The sequence below is a fragment of the Euprymna scolopes genome, chromosome 38, assembly GCF_053919585.1.
Source record: "Euprymna scolopes isolate OS-2025 chromosome 38, ASM5391958v1, whole genome shotgun sequence".
Taxonomy (NCBI): Eukaryota; Metazoa; Mollusca; class Cephalopoda; order Sepiida; family Sepiolidae; genus Euprymna; species Euprymna scolopes.
In genome coordinates this window covers 49039815-49064829 of record NC_136519.1, presented here as the reverse complement: position 1 = coordinate 49064829, position 25015 = coordinate 49039815, and the positions used below count along the sequence as shown (strand labels likewise).

General features: G+C 33.1%; 1 protein-coding gene across 3 annotated transcripts in view; it reads left to right on the top strand.

Moving 5' to 3' along the window:
• Window positions 1-25015, top strand: part of LOC145263141 (uncharacterized) — a 336481-nt gene that overhangs the window by 198463 nt on the left and 113003 nt on the right. For all 3 annotated transcript variants that reach the window (XM_080120108.1, XM_080120110.1, XM_080120109.1), the window contains exon 4: window positions 496-608. In XM_080120108.1, the coding sequence (XP_079976234.1) occupies window positions 496-608 (113 nt within the window). The remainder of the gene's footprint in view (window positions 1-495; window positions 609-25015) is intronic.

The window sequence follows — 25015 nt, the reverse complement described above, 5'->3', positions numbered from 1 at the left end:
TATAATCTGCATGAATTAAACTGTCATATTTAAACGTATCTTACGACCGGGCAACGCCGGACAGCCTCTTAGTGTTTTATTATGATTGAAATCGCATTGAAATCAGAGGTAAAAAATGCAATTGTTAGACTAATTAAAAGTAATAATTTCAATGAAAAATACCATTCTGTAGTTCTATCTGTGTTGTCCTGCAGCTGTCAATTCCAGTTTCTATGTGTCTATTATTGTCTCCGTAATGTGGATAATTTTGTCAGATATTGTGTACAGCATATAAGCATCAAATTATCTATGTTTTTCGGATTCTGTTGTGTGTTCCATTTTTTTATTTATTTATTTATTTATTTTCAGTCGATTCATGCAATGTAAATATTCTATTTTCTGCTTTTTGCTTCCTTCTGTATTTTTCGTATGCTATAGAGCAGCTCATTTGTTGCAGATGTGGCTTTCCCGCTTTATTTCCTCTAATTATTGATTTGATATTCTTTTATTTTCCAGAAAATTACATTGTACTTTTTAATCAAGCCCATCCGAAAATCCTGGCTCGTCTTCAAATGGGTTTAGAAGTTGCCCAACGTGCAATGCGGAGATCCCAGTCTTTCATTCTTACGGTAAGAACGTATTTCTTCTATCAGGGTTCAGTTTACCTCACTATTTCACCCTTCAAATCATTACAATAGGTTGATTATAATAATCAGTAAACAATAGAGTACTGTCTCTATAATAATAAATACAAATCTACATGTATTAAAATGTCATATTTAAGTATGGTTTATGACTGTTTATTGCCATTCAGCCTGCTAGTACACACATATATATATTTTAAATAAATTAAATTATCTATAGACACATGTGTTTTGCAGTATCCCTTCTCATCAGTATAGCTAAACTTTATGATGAAACTCAAACTCGCCACCACTCGATTAGTAATCTGGTGTTTTAGCACAAGACCATGGGATCTCAAACATTTTATGTACGATTTTTATAACCTTTCAAATGTAAGGTTGTTGATTTTTTTTTTGATTTTTTTTTTTTTTATAAGCGATTTTGTGGTATTTTTTTCTTTTTAATTTGTACATTATTCATATCATTACAAGAATTCAAACATAATAAACTTTTGGCGTCATAAATAAAAGTCCAGCGATAAACATCTTAATTTTACTTTTTTTTTTTTTTTTAAATATGTATGCAGTTATAAAACGATGGAGAGGTTTTTTTGGTAAACCATTTTATTCATAGCATCAATAATAATGACCAGTAGTAGGATCGCTGAAAATTTCACACAATGAGAAATGTATTTAATCAACTAATATCTTGCGATAAAGCTGATATATTTTTTTTAAATTGGCGTGAACACTTTAATACTTTAATTAAAAATCAAATGTGAACAGGTAAAATTATACAGGATTAAAAGGTGAATCAAATGATGTATAAGTTGTTTAAACAGTTACATTCAATTTAGCTTAAATTTGTGGTTTTTGAAAAAAAAATGACGAGTACAGAGTTTCTTTTTAGTGCCACTGTATATCAGATAGTATATAAATAGTATATATATATAGAGATAACTAAAATTTGTTTATTATTTATATCATTACAAGAATTCAAACACAATAAACTTTTGCATCACAAATTAAAGTCAAGCAATAAACATCGCAAGTTTACTATTTTTTAAAAGTATATATGCAGTTATAATAAAACGAGTGAGAGGTTTTTTGGTAGACCAACCAGTAGGACCGGTGTAAATTTCATGCAATGAGAAATATATTTAATCAACTAATGTTTTGATAGTTAATTATGTTTTGATAAAGCTAATATATATATATAAACCTAAAAGTGATGATAACACTGTGGTTATTTATAGAGTATGGATATTACATCTTCGGGATGCTACATCAATAGTGATTAAGTTAGCTAGTATGAATTTTAACAAGAGTCACATTGATTGCATATTGATAACCCATATCTTCCAAACAAAATTGTTCCTAGAGTTGCGTAAGGTTAAGGTGAGCAGCAACAAGTCAAACGCTAGACAAAACAGAGCGGAATGATGACGGGAAACATCACATGTTCAAACTGAGAGAAAATTAGGGTTTTAAAATCAGTGTTAAAATAAAACGCTGCCAATAATGTTGACAACTCAATATTCTAAGTGGAATGTTACCTCAATGTTTGTCCATTTGCGTGACTGTTTTCAATAAGAAAATAAAGAAATAAACAATTAGTCACAATAACATTAGTCTCTCTGTCTCCTAAGTATATTCTTTGCAAATAAAACCTAAAAGAAAACTCAGCAGACATCTCCTTGTGTCCTCTTTCTTTATGTATGTATAAAGACGCTTTTTTTTTTTTTTTCATAAATGTTACATGGACTCAGTCTGAATATGGCATGACATTGTGATTACTGGTGCAAATTGAACTCTGCCTGCTGGGTTACATTTCTGTCTGAACTGCTGTATGACTTTCATTTATATCCTTGCAAAAGAATTCATCTGTCGCCCTTACCTACAGATATGGGTTAAATATGAGAGTAGACTGGACTCTTGAATTTTTGTAAGGCAATTAATAAGAGTTTAAATTAGATGCCTTTGCATAATAGATCCAAAATTTTGACATTGGAAAGCACCATGCAATGAAAAAGAAATTATTTAGATGTAGAGATATTGAGTCTGTTATCTATATATGTGCAACCGATGTTTTCTTGACACAAATTTGAGACATTAAAATCTTTTTACAGTTAGGAGAGCTCATCTATCTTCGGTATTTGTCGTTATAGCTTGAAAAACAAAAAAGAAAAAATGTCTATCACTCACAATCAGTAAATCACACAACACTACCTGGAAATGTTTTGTTTTCTCTCATTTTGTTTATTACACAAATATTAAACTTACAACTCGGTGTATATATATATATATATATATATATATATATATATATATATATATATATATACACACACACACAGTGGGGCGAAACAAATATTCATACACATGAAAAATTGTATTCTAATGTATGTAAAACTCTTAATTGGAATAAAATTCGATACAATTTATTTATAAAGATACATACTACTAAGGAGTAATCATAAACTTAATTAACAAAAATTAATGCATTATTTTCATTTTATGGGATGAAAAAAGCATACATACAAAACAACAAAAGCATATTAATTTAATTTTTCATTTTAAGTGGTGAAAAAAGTTTACATACAAAACAATTTTAACGAATATTGTAGAGTTGTATTCTAGAATATCCAAGTAAGGTTATAAGTAACTGTAGCTAATGCTATTAGCCACTATCAGAGCATTCTGAAATTGCAAGTCTCATGAGAAGATTCTAATAATGCCTAAAGGTTAAGAATTGACTATTTTACAAAAACAAAAAAAAAACCTATGATTTTGTCTCTTTGAAAAGATGGGAACATTTACAGATACATTTCTAGAAACCTGAATATTCCTTTCACTACAATTGCTTCGTTCATTGCGCTGATTAAGCCCTGAAACAGGTGCTCTGAAGAAGATTTCTCAAAGATCAGCAAGGATGTTATGACACCAGAGCCAACAAAATCCACAGGTTACTCAAGAAAAGCTGCAGCAACATCTGAATGCATCTGGGATCCAAATAACCAAGCGTACAATAAGTAATGAACTACACAGAAACAGTCTGAAATCACGCACCCCAAGGAAGACTCTACTCCTCTTGAAACGACACAGATGCTAGGTTAAAATTTGCTACAGAGCATAAGGATAAAGAATGTACGTTTTGGTAAAAGATATTATGGACAGATGAAACTAAAATAGTTGTTTGGTCATAATTATCGAAATCGTGTGTGGAGGAAAGATGGTGAAACCTATTTACCGAAGAACACGGTGCCAACTGTAAAGTTTGGTGGTGGCAGCATCATGATATGGGGTTGTTTTTCTGCAAAAGGTATTGATGTAATATCAGTAATAAATAAGATGAATGCCGAAACCTGCCAGAAAATTCTGCAAGACAATTTAATGACTTCTGTTAACAAGCTTTGGCTAACTCCTAATCAGATTTTTCAAGAGGATAATGATCCTAAGCATACTGCTAGATCTACAAAGAAATGGTTCTCTGAAAATAATGTTAATGTTTTGCAATGGATAAGTCAGTTTTCGGACTTTAACACAATTGAAAATTTATGGCGATATTTGAAAATTCAAATTGAGAAAAGAACCAAAAAAATATCCTGTTTTGACAAACTTCTAGGCTTGACCTTTACTCCTGATTTGAAATGGAACACATGCATTAAATCTGTTTCCAAGGTCGCTGGAAAAAGGGTGGGATCCTTCTATTGATCCAGTAGATATCTCACTGATGATGTCATTCTATACCTATATAAGAGCCAGGTATGTCCAAGGATGGAGTACTGCTGCAACATTTGGGCAGGCGCTGCTAGAAAGGACTTATCCTGCCTTGATAGAGTTCAAAATAGACTTCATAGCCTAATGAGGGATGCCGTTTTCTCTTCCCTGCAACCTCTTTCTCACAGAAGAGATGTTGCGAGTCTCTCTGCTTTATCGTTATTTTCATGATAATAGCTCGTCTGAGCTCCAATCAATGGTCCCTCTTCGCCAAACTTTCATAAGAAATACTATCTAGCCAAAAACACTATCAATAATTTCTCTCACTCTTTATCTGTGCCTAAACCTAAACATAGATTCCATGAACAAAGTTTCTTTTTTAGAACTGCACGCCTGTGGAACTCTCTACTGTTTGCCTGCTTTCCTGCTGACTACAATATGGTTGTCTTCAAGTCCAACGTAAACAAGTTCTTGATGAGCCGTTCCCCTTAAGTTAACAAATTTACCTTATTTCCATTATTAACGATTACTATATTGTCCAATTGACTACTGTACACTCTTTAACTCTTATCCTCGAGTGGCCCTTGGGCCTTGATAAGTAGCGGTGCCTATGTAAAAATTAAAAAATAAAGAATTTGTAGACAATATGCCAAGAATAGAAAAAATACCAGTCAATGTGTACAAATCATTAGTTGAGAGGTGTAGGAATAGACTGGTTGCTGTTGAACTCTGTAAAGGATATTCCACATGGTATTAAATTAAATTGTTGTTTTATAGGAATACTCATTTCACCACTTAAAATGAAAATAATGAGAATAAGAATTAAGTTTATTATTTTTTAGTAGTATGTATCTTTATACATAAAATGCATTTTTTTATTTCAGTTAAGGGTTTTACATACATTAAAATACAATTTTTTATGTGTATGAATATTTGTTTCATCCCACTCTGTGTGTGTGTGTGTATATATATATATATATATATATATATATATATATATAATCCTTTTTAATGACCATATGAACTTTCAAACGATAATTTACAATCTGCACAAGTATGTTTTTCTCACCAATCATACAATTTTAAATCCAGAAGTTACAATTTACACATGTATATATACAAACATATTTTTTATGATCAAATGTGTTAAACGATAATTTACATTTTACACCTTCATTCTGATATATGAAAATCATTAACATAACTCATAAATTTTATTTGTATGTTTTATTACTCGCTAAATATTTGGCAATTACGTCCAGAAGTCTTGTTTTTGATTTTTTTTTTTGTCAAAGTAGATGGTATTATAAGTTAACCATTTTAAATGGGGATGAAAATAAACCAATTCGTTGCGCTGTCATGCCAACAGGTTTTTGTTTTGTTTAGTTGTTTTTATCTAGTTGAATACCCCACGTTCAACAAGATCACTTTCACCTAATAACATCAAATGACCTGAGGTATTAAATTAACTGTGTTTCTCTATGAAAAAAAGTAAGCATGTGTAGCAATTCTCACTCTCAGTAACAGCATTCAGTCAGGCCACCCACTGAGAAAGTCTGCTGATTGTGTCTAAAACTTCCACTGATGTGGTTTTCAGTGCTGATGACATGCCTGAAGGTTGGCACCATTATGTCTAAAATAATCGAATCTGTAACTCACTGATGAAGGCTTAAATTGGACGAAATCTTTGGTTAATATTGTTTTATTTATTAAAAAAAAGACATCTGGAATCGACTTTGGTTTCAAAAATGATTTTTATAAATGCCTTCATGCTTTTAAAAAGAAATACAATTTGCAAACTCCATATAGATGAGAACCAATCGTCTTCCTAGTCTTTCTTTTCATCAAAGTTTTCTAGGAGGTTCAAATATGAGATTCATTGCTTCTTCTAAAGTCAGTTCTCTCTATCACTCCAAACACTTTCTCACATCTGAAACTGTTCTCTATCGCTACAAATTTTCTATAAGACCATGTATGGAGCACTGTTTGAGATTTGGACTGGTGAATTTCTATCCCATTTGAGGGTTCTGTGACTGATCTGTAATTTGATCAGTCACACCCTTTCTGCTTGTCTTCAACCTCTTTCTCATAGACGTGATGTTGCTAGTCTCAGGGTTTTTTTTTTGTTTTTTTTTTAATATATATAAATAATATTAGGTGGTGTGTTCTTCAGACTTGTCTATTCAATTTCCTGCATCCTTTGTTCAAGCTCATTTGACTCATTGGTCTCTCTTTACCAACGCACTGTTTTAATACCTCATTGTAATACAGTTTCCTATTCCTGTAGCTTCTTTCAAAGAACTGCAAAGTTGTGAAACTCCCGTTCTGCTGACCTATAGTTTAAAGACTAAGGCCAAAAGGCATCTCATGTCTTTGTGTAATCATATTGCTTTTGTTAGATCCTTGCATCAAGTGGATTTATGCCTTGCCTGGAATGATTTTCAAAAAAAAAATCATTTTAATAATTGTCTTATTAGTTTTTAATTGTATTATTTCAATTTTTCTCAATATAATAGAGCCACCTCATTACACAATAGATGTTATCCTTACAACATCTGTGTCAGAAGGGTTCTCCTGTATACCAGTGAGACTTGGCTCGTTACAGTTGAGGAGATAACCAGACTTACTCGCAGTGATCATGCAATGATACAATGAATATGCTTTTCAAAACTTGCTCAAATCCAGGTTTGACCCCAATTTAGTAAATTAAACCCTATGCTGAAATAGACTGAGATGGTTTGGTCACATTCAATGCATGGCAGTTGACATGTGGCCAAGAAGAATTAGTAACTTTGCCTGTCCAAGAGGTCACCTGATAAAATCAAGCCAGACTTGAAATAGAAGTATTGGTAATGGATCAAATCAAGTGGAGAGAAGCCATTTGACTAAGTGGATAACATAAACATCCAACCCTCGAACTTGGAAACAAGCAACAATAAATGTGCAGTAGTGGATGATAAAGTTTTACATGAATAATGAAGTATGATAAATTGTAAAAAAATATCTCGATTATCAATCTGAAAGCCAAAGAAACAAAACAACTCTGGGTTATAGGGGTTTATGACCTCATACAGAAAATGTTGATCCTGACGAAACTGATCGCCAGAACCACTGTAACCTCTTCTACATTAATTACAAAAGAAAATCTGCAACATTTTCGAAAATGACTAAAGAAAAAGGTAAGAAAAACTTGCACAGATTTCAAACTGTTTTTTTTTTTTGTTTATTTTTTGTAATAGAAAAAGTGTCTAATAATTTTAATGCTGGTTTTGTTTAAATATATGCAAGCGGCCAAGAAGTAAACAATCTACATGCAATGCTAATGTCATGTGTGTATATGGTGTAACAATTTGGTGTGACACTTGTCTTGTAGATGCCGTGTTGTATAATACATGTGCGTTCGTTTTTGTTGAAGGTTTAAAATCTGGAATAAGTGAATTACAGCTGGCATCCAATTAGAAAGAGTGGAATTTGCGTAGGGAGAAATCATTATTTTCTGAATCTGTGAATCAGAAGTGAACATTATTTCTATGAGTTTATGATTCAGTTAATAAGGGTGATGGGGCAATACAAGTCTGTGTGTAATTTTACACAGTGTAGAGTGGAGGTGGTGAGAGTAGTTATGAATTAGAGGGAAAAATAGGAACTACTTCCTCTAATGATAATGGCGATAGTGATGATTTCTCCTCTAGGATGAATTGTAGGATTTTATTAAAAGGCCTAACTCTGCCTATAATGAAGTTGTAAAGTTAAATAATGTAGTGTATAATAATCTATATACAATAAATTTGTATGTGACAACTGTTGTTGCAAACCTACTGTAATTTGGTCCAGAAGGGAATTTCTGCAATCAAAATATTATATACAGGATAATTAATTGTTTTCTAGGTATGAATAAGAATTTTATAATCATGGTGTATGGCTTATTCTTAAATATTCTTTCTGGTATATGATCTCAGGACTTGTTGCGGCATTCGATGTTCAACTTTTTATAGATCGTTCAGTTAAAACATTTACACACTCCATTGTGTCATCATAGCCGACTGAATGTCAAGTGGTTCAGACTCTCTACTTCTAGCGATTCATTTTGTTTTTGTAGTGCTTATTCATCCATGCAAAGTTACATGTCTGGACAGCTACTAGCGTCACAAGGAAAAGAAAAACTATCGCTTGAACAGGAATTATGTTGACCATGAATCTAGATCAGACATAAATATGAGGGTAGGTTGATTTTCAACATAAAAGAATGTAAAATATATTCATGAGAAAGATGGGTCGGTCCGGTGAGCACTGACAATAAAATGTTGATTTCTAACTTTTGTTAACATTTGAATAATAAGTTCTGAAGTCGTCTCATAAAAAAAAAAACATGGAAGAGTTCTCATTTTTAAACACCCATTTTTATAAACGAGTACAAATATGCTACCCTTCTCCCTGCAGTCACTTGTTTTTTGCTAGTATATATAGTATATAGAGAATAATATTAAATCCTGTCGATGTCACCAATTTATTAAGGGAGGTTATTATCAGTGACATTTAAATATTCATTTAAATATCATCTATAATATAAATCTCACCTGTCTGTTTAAAAGTATGTATGTCTGCCTAAAACTTTCAACAGAGACAACAGATTTTCACAAGATCAGTATCGCTTTGAAGCTCGACTCTTCGAACAACAAATATCGAAAAATTGGCTAAAACATTAATTCCTTCACCCTTAACTGGCACTTTTCTACAAAGAGAGGTCGCTTTTTTTCGCCGATATTTTCGAAAGTTATCCTCTCTTTTCGATTGACTAGTCTTAATTTTAACCTTCACCACTTCCGGTTTGGCAATGGACGCAACGTCAAAGACGTCACGTTCGTTTTTTCTTTTTTATGTTCTTTTCCTCCTTGCAGTACAGGGTTCGAGCCTACTTGCCGACTACTACTTTTTTTTTGTTTTTTTGCTAAACACAAACCTCCAAACAACCGGGCAAGGCCGGACACCCAGGCTAGTAATAAAAAAAAAAAAATAAATAAAATGAAACCCTCAAGAACAACACTTTTGCATTTTAACTAACCAGAAATATTTTTTTGTTTTCACTTTCGGAAGAGTTCTAGTAGAAGTAAGGTGAGAGAATGTAAATTTTAATAAATTTTTTCAAACCAGACTTTTCGTTTATTCAAAGCACGTTCAGTAAATTCTGACGTAATACACTAGAAAACATTACTTTCTGAAATATTTATTGAGTTAATTAAAAAAAATTTTTTAAATGTGTTATATGATAAATAATATTTTAAATTATTTTTTTATTTACAAATAAAATGTAACATAAAGGATAATATTATTTAAGTATTCATCTAAATATGATAGATTCCTTTATAATAAAAAAATAAGACGTGACATTCAAGAATAACACCAACAAATAACAATCAACTCGAACACAACATACATATATATATTGAAAAAATAGTTTTATTTAACACAGTAGTTTTTTGTTTTAATTTGTGGTGTGATGTATTAACTGTTTTTCCTGGTAATTCGTTATGAAATTTGATGTTCATCAACATGGAATTAAAATCCATTATATTTTTTAAAGATTTGAAATGTTTTGTTGTGTAAATCCATGTGCCTGGATTAAAGAGAAAGATTTAGAGAAAAGCATTCATTGCAACTGGCATGAATAGAAATCCCTTTCATAAGGTATTTATCCATTCACATAAATCACATCAGCAGGCATATTTCTTGGTAAAATAATTTTTACATCTCGTGATGGAGTTAGGAGGACAGATGTTTCTCACTAAACTGATTTGATTTTTTTTCCCCGTGTACTGTACTTATAATCAAAATTGCAACACTCTTGACCTGTTTACTATGCCCATATGTGAGAAGACAAAAATTAGTTCGCATAGAATTCACATGATTTTGGGACGAAGCATGCAATGAACATTCCACCATCTGTTTGCATGAGCGAAATGGTATTCCTTTAGATCTGGCAACTATTTTAAAACTTGCAATAATTTAAATTGAGTTATTTCCCTTTGAACGCATATCGTGAATCTGTTTGCGAAATAATGATTCGCTACATATATATAATATAAATGTTGAGTTTGCAACAATTTCTTGTTGACCTAGGAGGATGTAATGTATAGGAGGATGGTTTCATGACATCAGAACAGATTATCCATTCCTCCCAAAGGAGAAGGTAATGACTGGAAATATTCTCTTGACAATAAAAAGGATATTACTCTACTCCACCTTTTGAATTGCACATCATGTCCGAATTTTTTTTTTTTTTTGTCCACGTTCATATCGCCACATGAACGTAAGCAGCTACTATTTGGGACTATGTTTAAGGGAGATAAGTAAGATGTTTATGTTATATTTAAACTTCTCCATGTCTGTACAGTCAAGGGAGCTGGTAGTAGGAAGGGAATTCCCAAGTCTAGTTGTCTGAGGGGGAAAAAAACTATTAAAGTAGAAGGCTTTCTGACATTTTATTTTTATTTACGTTCACCTCTAACAAGGCATATCGCCACTTGGATGTAAGGGACTATTATTTGAGACCATGTTAAAGGGAAATAAGCAACATGTTGGTTTACGTTGAATTAAAACTTCTCCATGTCAGGGAAGCGGGTATTAAGAAGGGAATTCAGAAGTCTAGCTGTCCGGGGGAAGAAACTATTAGAGTAGAAGGGTTTCAGACATTTGGCGATGGGAGTGCTCGAGACAAGGTACTTGGTGTAAGGAGTTAACAAGAATGTAAGCTGATTATTGCAAAGACAAGAGATGCTTATTGACCTTAGTCCTGAAAAGACCAAGGCTGTAGGTAGAAGGAAAACAGTAAGTAGGAAGGGAGTTCCACAACCTTGCAGTCTTTGGAAAGAAGCTAATGGAATAGGAAGCTGTATTAAAATAAGGTTAAAAATAGTGAACTGATGGAGACCACTAGACCAACGAGTCAAACGAGCTGGAACAAAGGAAGCCGGGAATAGATCAGAAAATTGAGTAATATGACATAATAGTATTTGCAAAAAAGACTGAGACTAGCAACATCGTGTTTGTGAGAGAGAGGTTGCAGTGAGGAAGAAAGTGTGGAGCCAATCAAATTACAGATACGTTTCTGCAATTTAAGCACCTTTAAATGGGACACATTCACTTATCCAAGATATGACAACATGGTTTGATAATAGATTTGTAGAGATAGAGAATAGCCTTGGGTATAGAAAGTGCTTAGAGCATACGAGACATAGAAAGAGCAATGGATTTAATATATGAACTCCAAGAAAAGATTTGATAAGAAGGAAAGACCAACCAAATCTCCATTTATTAATGAGATGTAAATAGTATAGTTTCGCTATTAGTGATATAAGGACTGAGTCGAGTGTTTTAAGATAGTACAACAGTACAAATAACAGAAGTAATATTGTAGGTTCAGCTTCAGACAGACATCAAATTAATGCTGATTGATAGTCTTGCTCTGGAAATGTGTCTAAAATTTATGTCAAAATGTTGAACTTGTTTAAAAAAAAAAAAAAAAAAAAAAAAAATTGATTGTTATTGCTTTCCCCGACAATATTAAAAACTAGTGGCTCAGAAATGGGTGCAAGTTAGAGGCAGATACTTAGTTCTATCCCACTGCGGTATTGAGAAATCAGTCCTCTCCCACAAAGAGGAGCACTGACCTGCAAAAAGTTCCCCCCCCCCGGGTCGCCCCCTCGGCATTCCCCGGTAAGGGCGCCTCAGGCAATTTGAACTAACCCCTTCTCAAATAAGAAAGGAAGAGACTGTGAGAGTGGACCTCCTAGAACTGCACAGAAGCAGCGTTACACCGCAGTCAACAGGGACCAGCTCATTACAGGAATGGTCTAACCTGTGTTGATTTGGGGCGGGGGCCGAGGATGTGTAAATTAGAAATCGAGGTTTTGGCATAAAACAGTTTTAACCCAAGTTCCTGGCACTCCTTTTAATCATCAGAGAATTACCATTTTTAATTGTTTTTATACCAATGCTTCATCAATTATCAAGGCTGAAAGCCACTCAAGAATAAGGTTAATGAAATTTTCAAGTGGATGATGGAACAGTACTTTGAAAAGATTATTAAAAAGCAGCATGATAAATATTAGTTGACATTGGACCTGAAAACGACCGTGTTGTAGTCTGTAAAGAAACATTCTTGTGGTAACGTGATCTACAAGTGAAAAATTCTTGGAAAGAAACATTGTTCATCGAATTATTTGCTTTTAGGTACACAGAAGAAGGAATTCTTGCTGAGAAGGTTTAAAGTGATATACAACTAATATATATATATATATATATATATATATATATATATATAAAGAATATATCAATCAACATTTTAAGTTGCTCAAATTTATATATATACTAGCAGGCCACCCGGCGTTGCCTTGTTGTAAGATATGCTTACATATAATATTTTAATTCATGCAGATTACTATTTTTTTTTTTTTTAAAGGAGTCCCCACTTGTCAAGGCCCTGAGGCCACTCGAGGATAAGGGTTAATGAGTGTACAGTGGTCAATGGGACAATATCGTAGTAATTGTTAGTGAAAATTTGGTAAATTGGATTACTTAAGCTCATCAAGAGTTTGTTTACGTTGGACTTGAAGATGACCAAATTGTAGTCAGCTGGAAAGTAGGCAAACAGAACAGTTTCACAGGCATGCAGTGCTAAGAAAGAAGCTTTGTTCATGGAATCTATTTTGTAATATCTAATATTTACTAGCATTACCTGTGGAAATTCCACAGCGGACTCTTGTTGACATTCTGTGGGTGTTCAGCATAAATAGACTTGCCCTGATATTATTGTAGCTCTTTTGTTAAAATTGGTTATCCAAGTTAGCAGGGACGCTTAAATATAATATTTTAATTTATGCAGATTTCATGTACATTATTATTACAGAGTTAATTTTCTATCGATTTTTATTATAAAGTTGTGATTACAAAAGAAAAAAAATATATCCATATGACTTGGGTACATCAGCTTGAATTGAAACCGGAACTGAAACCAACAGTTATGAAGAAAAGGAATATATATATATATATAAGTGAACGTGTCTGTCTGTGTACATTTCTCTACGCAATAACTCTGTCAATTTTTAGTCTACAGACTCGAAATTTGATATACAGGGTACTGAGATTTGGAAAAATCGATGTGATCGGTTTTCGGCCAGAAATTTGGCGATTAAGGGGTCAAAGTTTAACGATTTGATCTTTGAGAACTCTACCAAACTCCTCCGATAATTTTCGGTCTAGACACTTGAAATTTTAGATATAGGTTCCTTGGACATGGATCTAACTTAATAACTTGATTTGAGCTCAAAACAAATGTTAAGGGGTCATAATAGGGGTCAAAGTTAAAAAGATTGACTTTTTTTTTCTCACCAAACACCCGGGCAACGCCCGGCTGAAATGCTAGTATATATATATATATATATATATATATATATATATATATATATATATATAAAAACTTGAGTTCCTTCAGTTATAATCGAAACCAAAACTCATGAATAATTCTTGGTAAAATTATTTATTACAAGAAATGGAAGGTCATAACAATGAAATGACAGTCACTCGGAAGCAAAAAGATGTAAGTGTGACACACAAAATAATACACACGCTATCGTATTAATATATAGATTACTGGGGAGGAGGGCGCAACTTTGCCTGTGCATAAAATGCATAAATATATTTTCATTTGTCCAGATTTCCTATATATTATTATAGTCGTGATTTCAAAAGTAAAAAAAAAAAAGTATTTGGGTGCCATCAGCTAGAATCGAAACCAAAACTGTAGTATTCACCACTGGTGACATTACCACTGTGTCAACATGACAAATATATGAACTTATTAAAAATAAACTAAAATGAATGTACAAAATGTATAACGATTTTTTTTCAATTTTGGCCCTTTTGACCCCTTAAAAACTATTTTAGCCAGTTAAAGACCGATAAAAGAACGGCTTCTAAAAAATCCAATCATTTGAGGCCCTTAGCTCCGCTCTTCAACTATTAGTTTCAGAGGAGATAGTTTGAAAATATGGAGACAGACAGATACAGATATGCAGCCTTTTATATATTAGATTATATAGACAATTTTTCATCGATTATTATATTAAACCTAATATATAGTATGTGACTTGGGTGCCATCAGCTAGAATCATCTTTACATCATCAATGCTCTGATCCCCTATCTGGCATCAATTGAAATGAATGGCTTTTACACGTCATTCCTTTTTGAAAAGGAATCGCCCAATCTTTGAGGACAGGATTCAAGCAAGGAAGGCTCGGACAGTCCACAATTTGATAATTTAATCTATATACCTATAAGAATTGAGTTTTTTCTCGTTCTTACATTGATATTAAAAGCCTACTATTTCTATTTAAAAATTATTAAAATAGACTTTTTAATATACTCAGTCATAGATATGTGAGCGACTACATGAAGGTAAACTAATATGCATATTCCTTTAAAAAACGAGCATTAATTAAGTACTTATTCATTTTTTATGATTCCTTGTTCGATGATTGGTTTCATTTCACTATAACGCTGAATTTTATTTATGCATAGTTGCTACATTCTGCATAATTTCATAAAATTTAAGATTCTAGCTCACAGAAATATATGTATCTGTGTACAAAAGTGATCTTGTATTTGAACATTTAGTACACTGTCGCCTTGCTTTTTAGCCGGCAAAAATTGTTGGTAAGGGGTCAAAATTGAAAATAAAACAGTTAACCATAACAGGATAATGGAATAAAGCATTACTCCATCTGTTAGTTTTGTGCATGTGCAAAATCAAGCATTCATAGCTCAAAGTCGCTTAATTTTTAACCCTTCTTATCCATCTGTTGGTATTTTAAACGGTAATTACGCTGGAGAGATAAATAACAACTAAGTTCCGGTTTTAATTCTACCAAGTCATTTTTTTTCATAACTTTTTAAATCATTACTATATATTGGATAATAATCAATGATAAGACCTCTGCATGCCCCTATCTACTGCATTACGGCCCCCAAAGAGCAATCAAGGTTGGATTTTATGGTCTTATTATTGTGTTTTTTATTTGGTTTTAAGTTACGTGACTCAGCATTCCTATCCCGTCACAATTAACCACCTGAAGAAGATCAGTGGATGAGTTAGTTGAAACATAATGAAGATGAGGATAACAGTCCGCAAAAGATTTCTCTTTTCTTAACTACTTTATGCATCACAGGATGTGGGAGTTTATAAGTCTACATAAGTCTCCACGAGGTTAAACGCAAGGTTATGTAATGACATCATGGATTTTCTAAACACAGAAAAATTGCAGCCTGTTAGTCACATGAGACTCAAATCTTCTCTAGGTGGCACGCCTTATTTAACACGAAAAATAATGTTTTGTCCATTTTGTTTTATTTTTACGTGAATAAAGTCAAAAGTAACCATACTACTTTTATTTATTAATAATCCTACCAGACCGAGTTACCGATATACCAGTATTTTTCTAACCACATATTGTTGTCGTCAGGGGGCTAAAAATAGCTATCCAATCGTTGCTTAGCCTCAATTTAGTGCAAGCTTAACATTTTGCAAATGGCTTTCTTTGTTTTGGCAGAGTTGTGAGTTTTTTTTGTAGACTGAAGTAGCCATGAAGTGAGCTAGTGATGAACTAAACACTTCAACAGGTAAAAGAGCGAGACGAAGGAGTTTCACAGTGCAACAAATGTTGGATAAATGAAAAATTCTGATTCAGACGAAGGTGAATTTGATCAGGAGTATGTTTCTGAATCGAGTAACGCTAGTGATGTATCTATCGATGAAGGAGAAAGTGATGATGATTCTGATGATGCAAGTGGACCTGTTGCAAGGGAAACTGTTGTAAAATATTAATAGTAAAAATCTAAGCATGCTCCTTTACTATGGGGAAACCTCGGTAAAGAAAGCTGTTGTAAATACAAATCAGATTTCAGGTCATACAAATCTTCATTTGCAGCTTTTCCAAGAATCAACCCAGATGAATGAGATATGTTTCTCCATTGGCCAATGTTAAAACCCCAGAGAACTGTTATTTGTCCCTGTTTATGTTATACTAGCCTGGGTACCCAGCGTTGCCCGGGTGTTTGGAGGTGTAAAACAAAAAAAGTGGTAGTAGGCAGACGGGCTCGAACCAGTGACGCAAAAGCAGAGAATAAAGTGAAAGAAACCCTGACATCTTAGCCCTACTCCATGACGCGATCAGAAGTATAAAGCATTCATATTAAACATAGTCAATCCAAAAGATGACTTGCAGAAATGGGGTTGCTTTCCAACCTCTCACGAAGGTCGTTTTCATGTGTGAAAACCAGCTCCGCCCAAAAGGGGGCACTCTGGTAGTTTCCAGATAAATAGTAATTGTCTCAGTATGAAGGGTTTTCCCTACATTGACCAAGGACAAATTACAGAACAGATACTACCAGGCCGGGCGTTGGCGGTTGCATTCGATTAGTTTTGCTTTATTTATATGAAAAAAGACAAGCAAACAGTTATCACAGTGGGATGTCAAACACCAGTTTAGACAAATTGAAGGAAAATGTGTTGAAAGCAAGAAAGGTAAGAAAAAAAAAAAATGATCAACTGTATTTTTTTTAGATGTATAACTTACATTACATATCTTTAATTTAAATCTATTGCAATTTTAAGTATAATTTTCACTTAAATTACCTCCCTTGAAAGTCAACACAATTTGCTTTTCTATATTAGACTAGTGGGGGTGTCCAGCGTTGCCCGTGTGTTTGTTGGTGTAAAAGAAAAAAAAGTTTCTGTAGGTAGGTAAGGCTCGAACCCAAAGCCTTAAAAAAAAGGGGAAAAACCTGGCATCTTACCCACTCGGCCACAGCAATAGAAGTGAAAACCGTCTTAATTTAACAATTAAAAAGTTAAGTGACATGTGCGTGAATTTAATGAGGTCAAACATCATGCAATATGGGAATGAAATTAACCTTGGCTGCAAGCCAGTTTCTGATGTTGAGGAAAACCAGCTCCCCATAAATGGGGGAGTGTCCAAATGAATAGCAATTGTCTGATATAATTGGTTTCCCCTGCATTGATCAAACCTCATTGCTTTTCTGGATGTCCCTGGCCGAGTGCCAGGGGGCTTATTTTGTTACGAGTTCAGTTTCGCTTTTATACTGAAAAGCCAAAGAACGCACGGCGAGTGAAAAAAATCTCAAAAATAGCATGTAAAACATCACCGAAATTAAAGATACAAGCAAGCTAATTTCGTAACTCTTAGATATTATAATCTAGACAGTATATAAAAAGTTTTAAGAATGAGTGACTTCCACCGAGCGCCCCCCTGAAAAAAGCCTTTAACAGACATACACACACACACTAACACACATTTTGCCTTTTATATATACTTGCGAGGGGTACCCGGCGTTGCGCGGGTGTTTGGAGGTGTGTGTGTGGAAACTCCGGGGGGGGGGAGTTAAAAAAAATGTTTTGGTAGGTAAATATGAGGATCGAACCCGAACCTTTGAGGCAAAGTTGTAAATTAAAGTGTGAAAAAAAACACGTGCGACGTTAACCATTGCCCCACCGCGAGATGCTAACGGAAACACGTTTGAATTTATTTAATTACTTGGATTTGGCAGGTGCCCGTTTTAATGAGTTAATGAGGTCAAGTTTGACTGCGGGATAGTATTTCATTTACTGCAGAACGCTTTTTTTTATTTTTATTTTCCCAAGATGTTATAGGAAAAAGACTAACCCACATGCGGCGAGCAACAAATGTTGAATATTTATGTTCCCGAAATCGAGCAAATTGAATAGACAGGCGAGCTTCGTTGTTAACTGTGAGATATTACGATTTATATGTGATATAAAAAGTTTTAAGAAGTTGTTAGGCGACCGACCGCTTCTCTGAAAAAAGCCTTTCTTGAACATACACAAAAAGCGAACATACGTTTTCGCTTTAATATATATATATATATATATATATATATATATGTATATAGATGTTCTGTTCATATCTCATCACTAGATGATCAAATATATTGACACGTAAATATATATATGCGCTAGACAATAATATATACTCATAACCCCATACAACCCTACTCAATTACAATCCGTCATTCCGTCAGCAATGAGCAAGCAGAAGTCATAGGTAATTCATATTAGCAAGAAAATCCAAGGAATGCATGGCACCATACAAACCACTGCAATGCTGAAAACACTGATATATGAAGAACTCACAAGGAGACCCGATGCTGCCTGGGATTAAATGAGAATCAACGAATGTTCCACACTTCCCATATGTTTATTGCCATCAAAATCGATGGAGTTGCCCATTTTACAATCAAATCGATTGATTGCCTGCTTTAGTTGAGAACCCACTGCAGTGCATTGAGAGGAAGCTTCACATGTCTCCCTGCAGTGATTTCGTCTACATTACATTGTAGTCTCCATTGCACTGTAGAGAACCTACTGTTGATTTTTATAAAATTATTTTTATATAATGGCTTGAATTAAAGTTTAAAATTCAAAAGTCAAAATTGTGCTCTAAATAAAACCATTCATTTCGTACGCGCCACTGTCATATTAAAAAAACTACTGCTGATTTTATATACCAGGTCCTTCAACTTGTGCAGTGATAAAACTTCTAAAATGCGTTTGCAATGTTAGGATATATTAGCATTAACTTTGGTCAAAATCAGATTGTTTCTTCTTTGATTGAATTTTTCCGATTATCGATTTTGTTTTATACTTATCAGGGGCGTTCCGATACAAAACCTATCTAAAAACACTGCCAGACACATGAGATACATTTGTGTAAAAAATCTTAAATAGTTGGTAGAGTTAAGTAGTAAATTTTATTTTTTATTTCGGACTATTAGTCTCATCTTTATTAGTTGTTGTTTTTTTTTTTTTGTTTTAATCTTTTTATTGGTTCACAACGTTTCGGCCAACTTCCTCTGGCCTTCGTCAGGTGGTAACCGCGACGGATAGGAACTTCGAATCTCCTAACTGCATTCTCAGCCATCACTGCCATCCGTAGTTGTTGTCGTCTCACCACATTTTGACCAATTACCTCTGGCACGCTTTGGGTGGGATTGAAACCGCTATCTTCAGGCAATGTTCATCTGGAACCGTAGAGATTCAACGTCTCTATCAACTGCGCCACGGGCCCCGAAGGGCGATCAAGGTTGGATTCTTTGATCTTATAAATCCACATTTATTTATTATCTGATCTTCCATAGTCGGGTCCGTACCGATTGGTATATATATATATATATTATTCCTTAATTGGAATTTTTTTTTTTTTTTTTTTTTTTTTGTGAACCAATAAAAAGATTAAAAAAAAAAAAAAAAAAACAACAACTAATAAAGATGAGACTAATAGTCCGAAATAAAAAATAAAATTAACATAAAAATGCTCATCTCAAAATAAAAAAAAAATAAAAAATTCCAATTAAGGAATAATATATATATATATACCAATCGGTACGGACCCGACTATGGAAGATCAGATAATAAATAAATGTGGATTTATAAGATCTAAGAATCCAACCTTGATCGCCCTTCGGGGCCCGTGGCGCAGTTGATAGAGACGTTGAATCTCTACGGTTCCAGATGAACATTGCCTGAAGATAGCGGTTTCAATCCCACCCAAAGCGTGCCAGAGGTAATTGGTCAAAATGTGGTGAGACGACAACAACTACGGATGGCAGTGATGGCTGAGAATGCAGTTAGGAGATTCGAAGTTCCTATCCGTCGCAGTTACCACCTGACGAAGGCCAGAGGAAGTTGGCTGAAACGTTGTGAACCAATAAAAAGATTAAAACAAAAAAAAAAAACAACAATAAAGATGAGACTAATAGTCCGAAATAAAAAATAAAATTAACATAAAAATGCTCATCTCAAAATAAAAAAAAAAAATAAATAAATAATTCCAATTAAGGAATAATATATATATAGTTAAGTAGTAAATTTTGAAAATATATATGGCAATTAAGCTACACAGAATCTTTTACGTTTCATCCTTGCAATAGCCTGATGAATCCTCATGAGGATGAAAAACGGAAAATTCTGCTTAGTTTATTGATTTTTAAAACCATATATATTTTTAAAACTTTCTCTCTCACTCTCTCTCTTTATATATATATATATATATATATATATATATATATACTCCAATAATTTTTTTGTGTGTTGATATTCCTATAAACCCCTCTTTTTTATTTATTTAAAAAGAAAATATAACTTCATTATACATGGGTCATAAAATTGCATTCATCTGCAAAAGATCTAACTAATTTGCATATTCTTTTAAACATTCATTTTAATTAATTCCCTATTAGTTTTTTTCGGTTTTCTTATGGGATGATCATCTTTAGTTAACTATTACGTGTAATAATATTCATGCAGATATTCTACATGATTTATATTTGCATGATATTTGCGTAAAAAGGTTATAGTAAACACAAATCTCTATATTTATGTATGCATATATATATTTGTTTAAAAAATTTTGCCTACCAAATTTCTCTTGTCAGTTTTTGGTCTACAAACATGAAACTTCATTTATAGGGTATTCGAACCCATGCAAAACTTTATATTTGGGTTTTAACCAGGGAAAATCGGTGCAAAAGTGTAAAAATTTAAAAAAAAATGGAATTTGCCAGATGAAGGTTGAACAACAGCATTACAAATATGCTTGCGTAACATACTAGCTATTTGTTAATGTTTTAATTTTTAGCCTTGCAGCAAACATATCTTAATAGCTCAGGTATTAACCTCAAAGGAAAAAAGCTAAACGTTTTGGTTTTGATTCTCGATGGTGGCGTACAAGTCATTTTTTTTTTAACTTATTAAATCATGATTATGTATTAGGTCCAATATAATATAATAATAAATACGAAATCTGCATTGATTAAAATATATTTAAGGAACCGAGCAATGACAGGCGAACTGCTAATATATATATATATATATATATATATATTTAAAAAAAGGTGGGAAGCTTCAATCTTTTACAGACTATGTACTAACCAGGCTCAACGTTGCTTAACTTCAGTGATCTGATGAGAACCGGTGTGTCAACGTGATTATGCCGTGCGCGCACGCAGGCGCACACACACGCATACACACACGCGCATAGATATGTTCTGTTCTGATGAGTAATAATATCAAAAACTTGCTGTGCATGAAACCAAAAAGAAATCTGTCATTTTTATATAAAAATATTGTTATTAATTTAACGCTTCTAAGTCATACTGTCAAAAAAACTGCATTTCGATGAGATTCGCGTATAAGAAAAAGATTTCTGATGTGTTAAATATGTACGAACTGACTTTGATATGTGGTTGAATATGATAGGCATTTTGAGATTTTATGATATTGATCATTGTTTCAAAAATTTAACAAACTTCCGAAAATTAGCATTGATAACAGTAAAAAAATAGATAATAGAAATAATGTCGACAATAGAAATAATGTCGACAATAGAAATAATGTCGACAATAGAAATAATGTCGACAATTGTAATAATGTCGACAGTTGTAATAATGTCGATAATTGTAATAATGTCGATAACAGTAATAATGTTTATCAATTTTATTATTAGGCTGTATTAGTGTTTACTTTGGCGAAAATAGGACAGTTCCTTCTTTAATCAAGTTTTTTCAATTATTGATTTTTCAGTACTTATTATTCCGATACACAACCTATACAAGAGCACTGCCACACACATAAGGTGTGAAATTTAAAAACAAAACTCTATAGGGAACGAAATCACACACACACACACACACAAAGTACCTTTTGTATATAAGTATAGATCATGCAGATCTATATATTTATTTACTTTCACCACAGGGAACTAGAGTTATATAAAACAAGAATCAGATTGGAACTAAAAATCCCCAAAGCAGGTTCGCTTCTGAGAAGAAATAACAGCTAAAACCTGCAGTGCATTAAACCAAAAAGAAATCTGTCATTATTATATAAAAATATTGTTTTGTTATTAATTTAACGCTTCTGAGTCTAAAAAATTGCATTCCAGTTGGAATTGCATAGAAGAAACAGATTTTTAGGGTGTTAAATATGTATGAGGTGCTTTAAATAAGTTTCCAGACATTTAAAATTGTTGTAGACCCTTGGTAATTCACTATGTTATTGCTATACATCTTATGAGATGACTGATCATTTTTTATGATTTCAGGTTTAAATAGCTACAGCAGGAATTGGAATACACCCTACTAAAGCCTAATTGTCACAACTGGTGAATTTCAAAAATACAATCTGGTTGTAAGGATACTTTAGGAGAATGATATTCATTAAAATTCTGTTTTAAACGTGGAAAACACGCCATAAAAACTTCAGACTGCTTTTGGACTAACTTGCATGAATTGAACATCAGTTTGGAGTGGTATAAATGATTCAAGGAAAGTAGGGAGTCTGTGAGGGATGATAAAGATGAAGAGTGTGGGAGGAGTAAGGAATTCAGAACACCATAGTTGATTGGCCAAATAAAGAATTTCATGCATAAGGACTGTTGTGTGTCTATAAAGACAATAATTGCACAGTTTGATGTCAGTGTGGGAACTGTACACACAATTATTCGTGAGGAACTGAAGATGCAGAAGACTTGCGCAATTGCACCAGTCTACAATCCCATCCTTGTCACAGACTATTTTACCAAGATAGGCATCGACAGTTCCTCATCCTCCTTATAGTTCTGACCTTGCTCTCTGTGACTTTTGGTTATTCCCTCAGCTCAAAGAAAACCTTAGAGGTTGTCATTATGAGACAGTTGAGATGAAAGAGGCTGTGATGAGCGTGATTGACATGCTCACAAGAGGATTTACGTGGGGCCTTCCAGAAGTTGTTGGAACAGTACAAACAAGTGCATTGCAGCCAGAGGAGATTACTTCGAAGGGGACTAGAGTTACATGTGTGTACTGTCAATAAAAATGCTCTTATGAAAAAAAAGTCTGGAAACTTATTGAAGGCACCTCGTATATGCTGTTGGATATGATAGACATTTTGAGTTTTTAAGATATTAATAATTCTTTAAAAAATTTAACAAACTTCCGAAAATGAGCCTTCCATTGAAAATGGTATCATTATCAATATTATTATCAAATGAGATTTTTTTTCTTTCAATTTATGATAGTTCAGTCCTATTTTACTTAAATAAAAAAGCATTAGAAATATTTACATTGGATAGCAAGTCAGACAATCATCACCATTGGTATTGTGTAGGAAAAGCAGTCTTACAATGTAGTAAATTTGTATATGTTGTTGGATATGACCTTTCGAGTTTATAAGAAATGTTTAGCATTGTTTTCAAAATTGAAATAAACTTCTGAAAATCATGGATCCAGGTATAATAGCTATAATATTGATAATGATAATAGAATAATAATTATCATTATCAATATTATAATTATCGATATTAGTGTTATTAAATGAGAAATAAATCATATTTTTCAACTCCTGATAATTCTGTTTTATTCTATTTAAAATAAGCATTGAAAAGATTTATGTTGGATAGCAAGTCAGACCTCCCCCAATGTTGGAAGCGTGTTGAAGAAACAGCTTTGCACTAAGTTAAATATGTATATGTTGTTGTAAGTGATGGACATTCTGAATCTCTATTTTGGTATAGTTTCCAAATTTTAACAAACATCTGAAAATCCAGGAAATTAGGTTAAAAATTCCAGGACAGTTTTCAAATCCCACACGAGCCACTAGAACAAGGCTGGATGGCATTACAGTCAGAATGCTGTGATAACCACAAATATGATTATGAAAGTAATCCGAAGATTTATTCGTATATCTATACATGATAATAAATCCGATGCTATGAATTAAAAATGGAAATGTGAAAGACTTGAAAGCAGGAGAGGTAGAGCAGTATTTCTAAATATATCTAAGGCTTTTGACAGGGTATGACACGATGCTCTTCCCAGGAAAATCAGATCATATGGTATCACTGGGAGAGTTACCACCTGACGAAGGCCAGAGGAATAGTGGGCCGAAACATCATGAAACAACTAATAAAGATGAGAATAATAATCCGCAATAAATAAATATAAAATTTTTTTATCATTAACTTAAAAATTGCATTTAAACAAAGAAAATAGAGGAACACAATTTGATTCATATTGAATTTTATTCAATACTAATGAAAAAAACAATATTTAAAAATTTGGAAGGGGTTTCAGTTTCACATATAACGTTCTAGTAAATCGATCCCCCATTTTCAGAACCGATTTACCGCCCCATTTGACGTTGGCTTCTTCAGTCCCCAACCCCCTGCCATTATTATTATTTTTTTTTTTTTTTTTTGTGGCAACTTTTCACTTTGAGAAAAATTCGGTCTGCCCTCCCCCCTTCCATCATTATTGTTTGATTATTTATTTACAACTTTTTAAAAGGTGTCTCGCATTTAACGATCCACACTATTTTTTAAATAGTACTAAGCTACCTATTGGCTCTTAAAGGGTAAGATGAAAAATGTTCACAATAAAGTGATTTTGAGATTATATTGTCTTTTATCTTTTATTGTTTTGAGAAAACATTTTTTGAAGTGATGAGTGATAAAAATAAAACTCAGGAACCTTCCAGAGCATTACTGTAAACACTAATTAATATTAAGGAGGCCCTACTAAAAGCACTACTAAAACCAAGTTTCTCCCCCCCCCCTTCCTTGAAGAG